This window comes from Pagrus pagrus, assembly GCF_965226575.1.
Source record: "Pagrus pagrus genome assembly, chromosome: 7".
Classification (NCBI taxonomy): domain Eukaryota; kingdom Metazoa; phylum Chordata; class Actinopteri; order Spariformes; family Sparidae; genus Pagrus; species Pagrus pagrus.
In genome coordinates, this window is record NC_140191.1 from 835,591 (window position 1) to 848,141 (window position 12,551).

At 42.4% G+C, this 12,551-nt stretch overlaps 1 protein-coding gene across 3 annotated transcripts; it reads right to left on the reverse strand.

Moving 5' to 3' along the window:
- Positions 1-5,669: 5,669 nt before the first annotated feature.
- Positions 5,670-12,319, reverse strand: LOC311259530 (neural cell adhesion molecule 2-like). Of its 3 annotated transcripts, XR_014622913.1 has the most exons (7): positions 12,262-12,319; positions 11,149-11,526; positions 9,947-10,321; positions 9,586-9,627; positions 8,863-8,968; positions 7,020-7,070; positions 5,670-6,330 (listed from the first exon to the last, which is right to left on the reverse strand). XR_014622913.1 is itself a non-coding variant. In XM_084356750.1 (6 exons), the coding sequence occupies exons 2-5, from the start codon at positions 11,249-11,251 to the stop codon at positions 8,865-8,867; spliced, it is 624 nt and encodes a 207-aa protein (XP_084212876.1). In that variant the 5' UTR covers positions 11,252-11,526; positions 12,262-12,319; the 3' UTR covers positions 5,670-6,308; positions 8,863-8,864. The 3 variants fall into 3 exon arrangements, 2 of the variants coding, with proteins under 2 accessions (XP_084212876.1, XP_084212875.1); XM_084356750.1 differs by lacking the exon at positions 7,020-7,070 and having other exon boundaries at positions 5,670-6,308; XM_084356749.1 differs by lacking the exon at positions 5,670-6,330 and having other exon boundaries at positions 6,781-7,070.
- Positions 12,320-12,551: the final 232 nt, after the last annotated feature.

The following is a 12,551-nucleotide window of genomic DNA, read 5'->3' on the forward strand; positions in this document are numbered from 1 at the left end:
TAGTCATTATAGTTCTGTTTCCAACTACATTTTGAAATGCAATATTATACATATACCATAACATACATATAAATATTATATTGCTGTAAAATGATACAATCGTTTATCAGTAAATATAAATTAATACATTATTTCAATTATGTTTAAAAAGGATGCAATTTTAAAAACCTTTAAGTAAATATATGTAATAATAATAATAATAATAACAATAATAATAATAATAATAATACAAATAAAAATAGGAATAGTTTATTATTATTATTATTATTATTATTATTATTATTATTATTATTATTATTATTTATAGTGTATTATTATGATCAATAATAACAATAATAGTTTAATAATTTTTTTATTATTATTATAACATTTTCAAATAAATGATTCCAATTCAATTCAATATTGATTAACATAATCATTCATTTTATATATTTTCTTTGCTGTAAAGTCCAGTTAGTAACTTTCTGCCTCCACAAAAACCCATCAGAGTTGCATTTCATCACATTCGGCGGTGCATCATTATAAACATGCAGCAGGGTCCAGAAGTCTGATTGGCTGCTCAGAATTCTTCCATTTAGTTTTTTTTCTGAACATAAAACTATTTTGTCATTAACAAATGTTAATATCTTCTTCACAGTTTGAGTGAAAAGTGTCCATGAGTGTCAGAATATCTCAGTGTTTGGTTTGTCCCACTTCATGAACTCGAGCTGCATGGACTCCACAAGTGAGTGTAAACCTGCTGACTCGTGATTTCCCGGCATGATGTGTCAGTGTCCACAAAGCTTCTTGGCTGTAAAATATTTTCACAAATGCCACAAATGTTCCTCAGTTGTTCTAATATGATGTCAGAAGACTCTGAGGTGCAATAATAATTAAATATCTGCGCAGATGAAAACCATTAGGTTTTTATTTAATATATTTTTATGTGTTGGATATTTTCTATGAGGAAAAACATACTTTTGAAATACTGAAACTCCTTTTGCTCTGATCTGATTCATTTTGATAAGCACAGAAAGTTCTGTACAGACGTACACATCCAAAGAGTGCATCGTCACAAACAGACAACAGAGACGTGGGTCTGTCAGGACAGCCACGTCACAGATACAGTATATATTAATATTTCTTACAACATTTTCCTTCCCACATGATGTAGAAGATTCACACCTTCAAAATAAAACCCAGACTGACAGATGAAACTTTATTGATCTCAGCAGGTGCAGAGGTGACGACAGCAGCCAAAACTACTGAAGACAATGATGAATGTGTGTTTTATTGAGAAAAAACTACAGTACATATGTATTATTTGTGGTATTAGTACTTTACATCCAGTAAAGAATCTGATGCTTCTGATAGAAACTGTCTCAGTTTTGTGTTCAGTGTTTTAAAGCAACAGAGCAGAGTGCCTTTATTTTGAAGTAAACATCCTGTATCTGCCGGTTTCATCAGGGATGAGTGTGTCAGTGCTGTCAGGCCTGTGTGTGTGTGTGTGTGTGTGTGTGTGTGTGTGAGTGTGTGTGTGTGTGTGTGTGGAGGTGTGTGTGTGTGTGTGTGTGTGTGTGTGAGTGTGTGTGTGTGTGTGTGTGTGTGTGGAGGTGTGGTCTGTCAGGAAACACTGCAGCAGCAGCAGCAGCAGCAGTGCTGAGTGTGAAAGCTTCCAGAGCGTCAGAGAAAGACGTTCAGTCCAAACACACGATTGTTCTGTGATCAGTGACGAGACAGAAAGCTGCTGTCAGGACGTTTCTCTTCACAGCGACACCGAACACAGGACAGACTGTTCCAGCACACACAGAGGACACACAGGGACACACAGGGACACACAGGGACACAAAGCCTCACACAAACATGCTCAGTGGGGCTTTTATACAAAGCTTCAGGTCTCATCTCAGCTTCATTACAGGACGGAGCCGCTTCAGTTTTAACACAGTTACTTTATAAGGTGGTGAAACATGTATTTCAACACTGTAACCTCAGTCATCATATAAAGTCAGGCTCAGTCATCATCTCCTCCTGATGATATAAAGTCAGGCTCAGTCATCGTCTCCTCCTGATGATATAAAGTCAGGCTCAGTCATCGTCTCCTCCTGATGATGTAAAGTCAGGCTCAGCCATCGTCTCCTCCTGATGATGTAAAGTCAGGCTCAGCCATCGTCTCCTCCTGATGATATAAAGTCAGGCTCAGCCATCGTCTCCTCCTGATGATATAAAGTCAGGCTCAGCCATCGTCTCCTCCTGATGATATAAAGTCAGGCTCAGCCATCGTCTCCTCCTGATGATATAAAGTCAGGCTCAGCCATCGTCTCCTCCTGATGATATAAAGTCAGGCTCAGCCATCGTCTCCTCCTGATGATATAAAGTCAGGCTCAGCCATCGTCTCCTGGGGAGATGATGTTTACATCATTTATTAAGCTGAAGTCTTCACTGTAACTGCTGAGCTAACAGTGTTAGCACCGTCTGAAGTGGGTGCACGAGCTCGACCGCACATCGAGGGTGTGAACTGTTCCTTTAAAACTACCCGCGATAACTTGGTAACATCATTGTTTGTGCGGTGAATGAATTAAAACAACTTCATGTATAGTTTTTGTGTTTAAATTACTTTTTGCTCATTTTAATTCTGTGCTAGCATTAGCCAACAAGCTAATTGTGGTTTAACTTGGCCCTGTGGTTGATCAGTGGAGTCTTGTTAGCCTAAAGAAGGACGTCCAGTTTTAAATCATCTCCAGCTGCTTCAGGTGTTCAGCAGAATGCTGCGACTCTGTTTTACTGTGAAGCTCCAGACATGGGGGCGTGTCCTCTGTTTCGTTTGCACCTTCTTCTCTCCTGTGTTTGGTTGGTCTGTTCTGGGCTGCCGGCAGATTTAAACACTCTTTCTCAGGTAACAGCGATTCTTAGTTTCATATGATTAAACATTAATGAACATTATATTTCATAACCTCCTGAATGCAACACACTGGAGCTGTAAAGTTCAACTACAGGTCAAGATGAGTCTGTCAGTCGTCTGAACGTTGAACTCTGAAGTGATAACTGATCATTTCATTTCTAAACCTGCGTTGCTGAGAGTTTGACACAGTCACACAGGATGGATTCACATCAGCTCACAGAGCAGCTGAGTGCGTCTTCGACCAAACTGCTCTCATCCATAATTCAACCTGCTGCAGTAACAGAAACACTGAGAGACTGAAACACAGCAGAGTTCCTGATCCGGCCCCAGAACATGAATACAGACAGGACGAGCTCGACCCTGCAGGAGGCTGAACACACAGCGATCATGTGAAAGTACTGAAGTACTACATACTTTCATGTAGTGCAGTATTTTAATACAGTGGTATTAGTACTTTTACTGCAGTAAAGGATCTACTCACAGTACACACAGTACACACAGTACTCACAGTATACACAGTACTCACAGTACTCACAGTACACACAGTACTCACAGTACTCACAGTACTCACAGGAGCAGCAGAGAAGTAAAGCAGTATTTTTCTACCGCAGCAGTTACATTTTTAGCACCTTTAATCGTCGCCATGGGGACGTAAAAGCGGATGCTAACCACCTCTAACCACATCCTGTGACCACGAGGTGGTTACACACACACACCAGTGGATACACACAAACACACAGCGTCACACACTCTGCAGCAGGAAGTGAAGCTGAAACCTGCAGCAGCTTCTGGCCTGAAACTTGAAGCTGAGCTGGACTGAAGCTGTCGATCATTAAACTGGACCTGCACAGAGTCCACAGTTAACCTGACTCACGAGAACACGTTTCAGGTGTGTCAGACGCAGGTGAGCGAGCCGCAGTGGAAGCCTCAGCTGCACCGCAGGCAGCAGCCGCTCTCACCAAACCACAGAGGCTTTTCTGCTGATTCAAGCTGTTTGAAGTCCGACAGCAGCTTCGCTCCTCAGGCAGAGTTCATCTGATGGACTGAAGTAAAAAATAAGAGATTTCAGTTTAGAGACGCTCTTGTGTTTTATTTTGCCCTCAGTTTGATTTGACCTTGACCTCTGACCTCAACCACAGAGTTTGGATAAGAACCACTTCTCCTTCTGTGGTCTGTACAAACTGCATGGCCAAAAGTATGTGGACGGCTGAACAGTCCCTCCATATGTGACGGTGTAACATGATTCTCCCTCCATGTCAATCAACCCTTTAATGACTTATCAACTATATTCAGTATGTTCAGGAAAGTCTCAGATTTCTTCTGTTAGAGGTGGAAACACAAGACGTGTGGCTGCGCGTGATTTAACATGTTAGAGGAAATGTAAACAGGAACTTCAGCCTGGTTTGAATAACTTCAGGTCATTTGTGCTTTAAGAGCTGTGAAGGAAATGATCAACTTTATATCATCAGGAGGAGACGAAGACTGAGCCTGACTTTATATCATCAGGAGGAGACGATGACTGAGCCTGACTTTATATCATCAGGAGGAGACGAAGACTGAGCCTGACTTTATATCATCAGGAGGAGACGATGGCTGAGCCTGACTTTACATCATCAGGAGGAGATGATGGCTGAGCCTGACTTTACATCATCAGGAGGAGACGATGACTGAGCCTGACTTTATATCATCAGGAGGAGACGATGACTGAGCCTGACTTTATATCATCAGGAGGAGACGATGACTGAGCCTGACTTTATATCATCAGGAGGAGACGATGACTGAGCCTGACTTTATATCATCAGGAGGAGACGATGGCTGAGCCTGACTTTATATCATCAGGAGGAGGTGATGACTGAGCCTGACTTTATATCATCAGGAGGAGACGATGGCTGAGCCTGACTTTATATCATCAGGAGGAGACGATGACTGAGCCTGACTTTATATCATCAGGAGGAGACGATGGCTGAGCCTGACTTTATATCATCAGGAGGAGGTGATGACTGAGCCTGACTTTATATCATCAGGAGGAGATGCACCTCTCACATACAGACTCCCACTGAGTGTTTCATGATTCAGCACACACACTAAATCATCACGCTGTAATCTCACTGAGCACTTCTTCAGGATCAGGAACAAACAGAAGTGAAGACGTCTCTTGTTTTGATAAAAGGCTCAGTGGGCCCTGACCTCTGACCTCTGACCTCTGGGGCTCCATGTGTCTGTTCAGTTATCATGATGATAATATGAGTGTTAGCTGAGGCATTAAACGTCCACATGTGAATCCACCTTTAACGGATGTAGATTTAATTAACTGAAGACGATCCTCTTCTCTTCAGTCACAACACTGGAGACCAGTCCTGTAGTGTGATGGACAAACTGGGAACAAACCAGTGGACAGATGCTCTGATATCGCTGGAGTTTACGCTGACCTCTGGCTCCCCCTGCTGGGACATGAATACACAGCAGCTGAAATCATAAAACCATAAAGACAAAACAGGAAGTTAAAGTCTGTTTTGATTTGTTTACTTTGGTTACTTATTTCTTTGGTCACCTCTCTAACATGGATTTCTGTCTCCAAAGACGTCTTATCACTCGTATAAGATGAGACTTAATGAAGAGGAAAGGAAATTATTATAATTGTTAAAAGGTACCTGGACATACCTGCAAGATTTATGACATCACAACTAGTTTAGAGCCAATCAGGGTCCAACATTTACATTTCTGAAGACTCAGAGGTGAGATGTGAAAGACACAGATCAATATTCACAGCAGAGAGGATCTTTAATAACAGAGGAGCTTTAAGGGATGAACATCAGAACAAAAACAATCCAACAAATCCAAAATGAAACCGAACACGTTTCACGGCTGTAAAATCTTTGTCTTCAACTGCCACTGAACATTTCAATCTACTAAAACAGTCAACGCTGCTCCTGCTTCTTCCTAATAAATCAATGTCGTCAGCACAACAAACGACAGCGTCAGACAACGACACAGCTGACAGAAAATACAACAGTTACATTTCAACAGCGTCCACATGAGCTGATGTTGAAGGACGTTCTTCGTTGTTCCTGAAAAATAAAGAATAACAGACGCTGCTGATAAATCAGCCTTTCACTAACAAGACCACACCACATTTTAACGTTAAGGTAGTTTATTTAAATTGGTAGAAGATTTTGTGAGGATAGGAAAAGGGGGGTCGGGGTTGTTGGATGAAGGAAGGGAGGTTTGAGTAGGGTTGGGGATTGGCTGGACCGTCTAGGCACCAGGGAGGTTGAGACTCAGAATGGGGGTATGTCTTAGTTGGCATGGCTTCATTGTCTCCCCCCTCCCGCGGTTCCTGTACTGGAGGATCTTCTTGCCATGGGATTGCGATGTCGAAGGCTGGGCTGCCGGTGATCCTGTGAGAGATGATAGTGGAGAAGGAGAGGGTCTGGGGGGGAGGGTTATAAGAACTTGAGACGAACAGGAGAGAAATGGTTAGGCTTACATATATAGATTTTGCAGGTGATTGAATCAGGGTGACGTAGGTGATTGGGTTAATGCGGCACAGGTGGTTAGGTTGACGAGACGCAGGTGGCTTGATTGGTTGGGCCTGGGTGGCAGATCAACGAGGAGTGGCGTGGTCCGGTTCCTGAACCTAAGTTATAATAACTCCATTTAAGGTCACTATATAAGACCTGAGAATTCAACACAAATGACACTGAACGCCTTCATACATGTTATATAATCTCTATGAATGAATATCTGCAAACAATCTGAAACCCTAACCCCAAGAAGATTAAAATAAAGACGGATGAGGTGTGTCAATAATGTGTCAACAGAGCAAAGTACTGATGGAGTGAAGCTGCTCTGCAGTCTGCTGTACCTCCAGACGACTGAGCAGCTTCCCTCCATCAGCACTTTGCTCTGTGTTGACTCTCCTGTGCAGCTGGAGGACCTCAGACTACAGTTTCACTTTGCGTCCTGCTTCGTCACATAAACAAATTAACTCTGACCTCGAAATGAATGAATCATAATCAGGCTTCACAGTTCATGTGGCTGCTATGAAAAGATTTTAGCTCTGAAAACAAAATGGTTTCACTTCCTTTAATGACCCACAGAACAGGAAGTGGACCAACACTGTCGTCCATCTTGAACTCACCTTCCTCCTCCAGGTGTCGAGAGTTTGAGCTTCTCAAACTCTCATGTTGAGCTGTGAAGAAAAAAAACAGGCTGTGATGAAACCTGAGGCTGCTCAGACCAGCTGCTGTCCACAGAGCAGTCTGTCCACTGAGCGGCACTCGGATTTAGCTTTTATCAAATTATTGTGTAAAAACTGCTTTCGTGCGTGCCTCCTCCATTGTTGTGTATGTGGTGTGTTTGACAGAGCTTTTCTCTGTTGTTCGCAGCTTAAACTAAAATATAAACACGGTAAAAATTTGAGTACGCTGATGAAGCTAACTGATCTGCTGTTAACAACATTAGCATTGTAGCTACAGTGGTGCAGTTCAGTACAGCAAGAGACTGTTGTATTTTCTCTGTAATGTGAAACCAAGATGGCGGCGCTGTAAAGTCCCCATGAAACTGCTTGTTGGGCGCCATTTGCTTCCTCTTTACAGATAACCAGCAAGGAAGGGACTTGTCGTGGATGTTGATTGGCGTTAGCAGCAGCCAACACGCCCCATCCCCTCTGACCGCTAACCACCAACACTGAGTCTCCCCAGAACAAAACCACCTCAGAGAAAACGGAGACCAGTTTGACAAAGACAATACGGTAGCGAGGTGGTACTGGTGGCTAACTAGCTAACGGCAGCTACATTTAGAAGCAGTGAGCGTTGCTGTAGCGACAAAGCTATCAGTATCTATCCACCAGGAGACTCCATAAATCACCTCTGTACTGTAACTGTGTAACTGGCCGTTTTTGGAGGTCGCTTACGGCCGCGGTCCTGAGCTGGTTATCAGTACATTTCTTAGTTACTCAGTTACTTTAGCAACAAGTAAAGCTATCCACGCAAACCAGCAAATATTTTCTCCTTAAAACATGACCCAGTGTCACCCAAATCACTGAATAAAGTTATAAAGTTGTGTTTTTGTGTTGTGTCCTGTGCAACACTCTGCTCTGGCAACGTCCTTCTTTTTATACATCCATGGCAGCTACATAAATTAAAGAAAGCGTCTGCGAGTGCGAGTGCAGGAAGAGTCATCAACATTTTTTTTATTGTTTTACATTTACATACATTTACACATGTATCACAACACGAGTTTAGGAAGGAAAGTGGTGTTTATATTATATTATTGTTTATATTATATTATTATATATATGTTTGACACTACTCTGAAATTAATAACTCAAAATCATTTTGATGCTACAGTGTGTTTTAACAGGGTGACTAATGTCTCTGTCTCAGCCATTTCCAGACTAAAATGTACTAATTTCTGCTACGAAATCTCACAGTTGGTGAAAAGTTTCGGACGTGTCTGATGGCAAAGTGACTGCAAAGACCATCGCTATAAAATCCAAACAGTAACTCTAATAACCCACTCTCATATTTCATCCCTGTGTTTGTTCCTCTTTGTACTGCTCTCTCTTAAAAACAAACCCTAACACCCACAAGAAGTGTGAGTCAGCTACTTCCTGTCTTAAATGTACTCAAACTACTTACATGAATAACTTGGGAATAACTAATTTTGTTGTTTCAGAACAGCTGCAGATTCAGTTCACAACTGAAAGCAACATGTAACTTTATTACCTTTAAGCTATCAGCTCCAGCATCATGTTGATGGTACAGTGTCTTTAACAGGCTGACTGTGTCTTGTCACTTGGTTCTTTACTGTGTTAATCTGACAAAATGTTACAGACCTGAGATTTATATGCACCACAGTGGCATTGCACTCGGAAACGTCTACATTATGTTGCTTTAAATAAAGGCAGCTCTAGGTGTGTGTTCGTAAATGTTAACAAAGCCTTTAAAAATTAAAAGCAATGATGCTTTCAGAGAACAAACCTTTAAGAACATGAATCACTGGTCAGACTGACTGCGCTGTTAATCTGTTGAAGCTCAACGTCGTCTTCAGCTGGAGAGTCAGAGCCTCGCAGTCGATGAATCTCCACTTCAACATGAAAACAGGAAAACAAATGTTTACAGTTGAAGGCACTAGACTTGATGAAATACGAGGCATTGTTTAATCCAATTAAAATTTAATTGGAGACGTTGCACTGAATATAAACCGGAATTCCCCCACATGATTTTCTTTGCAGATGACACCCTGCTCTATAGCGTCGCCCTAAATTACTGGTTCAGTATCTTCAATATAATATCCCAAATCCTTCAAAGACGATTAGATCCAAAGCTGCTCACGATTATCTGAGGAACTTCTGATGACCTGAAAAAATTGAGTAATACGCAACAGTGTTTCCTGTCCTATTGCTTTTAATGCACTGGAAAAAGAAAAAGGCCCCCAATATTAAGATGTGGCTCAGTTGGAAGCAGTCAAAGATCCAATATTTCACAAAAAAATAAAGAAAAAGTCAGAAAACTGAAAACACATTTGTGTATCAAGACCTGTTTTATATCATGTTGAACCCCTTACTGACTTAAGAGTAAAAAGTAACATGTAAAACTAGTCTTTCCATTTTGTTATCAGTCTTCCAACCTCACACTGATGTCCTGTCAGATCTGACCATCTCCCCCTCACACAGTCGTCTGAAACAGTTTGGTTTCACTTACCTGCACCAGCATTTTCATACACAGGAGACGAGTCAGCACGAGCTGCAGAGGACAGTTTGGACAAAAATGAAAAATAACTGGATGAATCCAGGAACCAAAGTAGAGGGAAAAGTTTCGGACGTGTCTGATGGCAAAGTGACTGCAAAGACCATCGCTATAAAATCCAAACACTAACTCTAATAACCCACTTTCATATTTCATCCCGTGTACATTATCTGTATCTGTATCATTCAAACAACGTCGTTATTGGCATCCATATCCCGTAACCAAGTACTTGACTCATCCCTGGTAAACAGGGCTATTGTTGAAATAATGTCATAAATAGAATAATAATGGAGTTTGTATGATAAAAAGGAAAAACCTGTCTTTCTGGTGTAGTAGATGACTCCTGTCGACATCAGCAGCAGGACGATGAGGCCACACACCGTCCGAGTTATGATCATTATCTTCGGGTCAACATCACTGTTACTGGGTGGATAGCTCCTCTCTGCTCCACCCAGCACGCTCTCCACCCTGCAGGTGAACACCTCCCCCTCCACGTACGGCACAGAGCTGAGCAGCCTGTCCTGGCTGACCTGAGAGGTCTGGACCTGGTCTGTCAACAGGCCTCTGGAGGCTGACAGCCAGGTGACGTTGGGCAGCGGGTGGCCCTCCGCCTCACACTGCAGCCTGCGGGGGGCGCTGCCTGAGCTGTAGCTCGGCTCAGCCACAGAGAGGCTCAGGATCTGAGGCTTAACTGAGAAATCATCAGGGACAAAACTCAGTATGTGATCGACAGTCAGAGGAATCTGTGACGTAACGTTCAACACTTGTGAAGATATATCAGTGGTGAGACACAATATGGATTCACAAGAATTAAGGTTCTTTATCTTTATATATAATGTCACAAAGGTGGTGCGTATACTGTTGGCTCAATGCTAACACATAATGGGAATTACCAGTAACCTGCTGACAGAAATTAGCATTGTGACCACAACAATATTACTTTTACAAACTGTCCATGTTATACATTACTGAGCGTGTGCTCTCATTTGCAGACATATGCAGTTTTTCATATGCTCAGTGGAAACAAACCAACAACCGCTGACTCACATTTTAACTTAATCTGCCACTGAGCAGCTGCAGCAACCTTAAAGGGTCAGAGTCAAACTTAAAATTCCCAATGGGTTTCAAAATACAGGCACCTGTTGGAAGGTCTGGTCGTCCCTCTACCATCACCTAAAGTCCCGACTGCGTGCCAGGAGACTTCATTTTATTTCTTCATGTAGCACTAGCTCGATGATGTTTTTGTGTGGGTCTAATTTAAAGGGCAGGTTTCTTATTTGAAGGATGTTAATTTAAAGGTGTTGGTGTGCAGTTTCAAGCCTCTATTAATGTTGGCCTCACACTATGTTATTTATTAGTCTTATAAACCAGCTTGATGAACAGCAACAGCTAAATGTAGCTGCCACATCAAAAAGTATTTGATTTACCACTTTTATATGAAATAAGACTCAAAGATGAACCCAGAGGAGATCCAGAGGCTCTGAAACTGAAACAGCTCCTCAGTGAGACAGATCTTACCTGTCACTAGGAGATGCGTCTCTTTTTGGTCATGCTGCGTCCAGCCATCCAGCTCCACTCGGCAGAAGTAGTTCACGTTATCAGCCACGTGAACCTTCCTCATGAGGAGTGACAGATCTCCCCGTCGAGGATCTCCCGTCAGGGAGTGTTTTAATCCAGAACCAGAACACTCTTTGAGATCCTCCTTGGAGTCATTTCTTACTGAACACTTGAAGAATGGGTAAGCGCTTGTTTCTCTAGCGAGCCATTTAACAGTGATCGGTCCGGAGTAGTCCTGCTGCCTGGGATGGGTGAAGGAGCAGCCGAGGACGGCGTCCTATCCTCTGGAGACAGTGACCCCCGGAGAGACCTTCATATCCCAAGAAGCTGAGAGAGACCCTGAAGAGGAGGATCGCAGCAGGATGAGTTCATGAGTCGAGACTGATTTCAACTCATCTTGAGTTGTTTCTATAAAAACCTCTTTAGTTTACAGACCTTGACCCAAACTTCTGGACAAATCGGCCTAAATAATGTTCAGGATCAGTTAACTCGTCCAGCTCAGCCTGTGAAATCATGTCGGCTCCTGAATGGGACGCCATCTTTGAACAGTTCTCTGTCACACATTGAAGGAGTCTACAAACTGTTAGTCATGCTAGCAGAGGCTGTATCGAGGGTAACGCCGGTCGATGTGTCAGTTCACCACTTTGGTTTGGACTGAAATTACCTCAACTACTCTGTGATGTTCCCCTCAGGATGGACAGTAACAACTGTGGTGATACATTCACAAGATTTATGAACAAAAACCCACAGAACTGATGACATTCAGCACCGGTTACAGTCCGCCATGATAACATTAACAGTGTCCTTTTACCTGACAGTGAAGGCAGGAAGACGTCACAGAGGACTCTTCTCCTCACCGCCGACTCCGGGGTAACTAACTAACTGACTGACTCATAGCTCACTAAGATAATGACTGAATAATTGACTTCTCTGTTTTAAATTTCAACTTTGAGTTAAGATCTTCCTTTTTATGATGGCCTACACTTTTCTTTCTGTCTGTTACCCAACAAACCAGTCGTTACAGTTTGAAATCAATGGTCCCGTCCCACCTGAACAGAGAGGAAATGATCTTACCTGCGATGATCGCCGACAGAATGAGACAGAAACTCTGCTGCCACATCCTCGGGCTGATTACACAGAAGTGACAGAAACTCAAGAGAAATGAGTGAACACTGCATCAGCCTTCAGACTGAAATAGCAAATACAGGAAGTCTTGTCAAATGAACAGAAGTGAGAGAGGCCACACTGAGGACACAACACAGAGTTTGAGTGTTTGTTTTACATGTTTTTATTCTATGTTTTCTGTATTTGATGTTTGAGCTTGTATTACATGGTACAATCATATAAATCTCAACTGACTGACA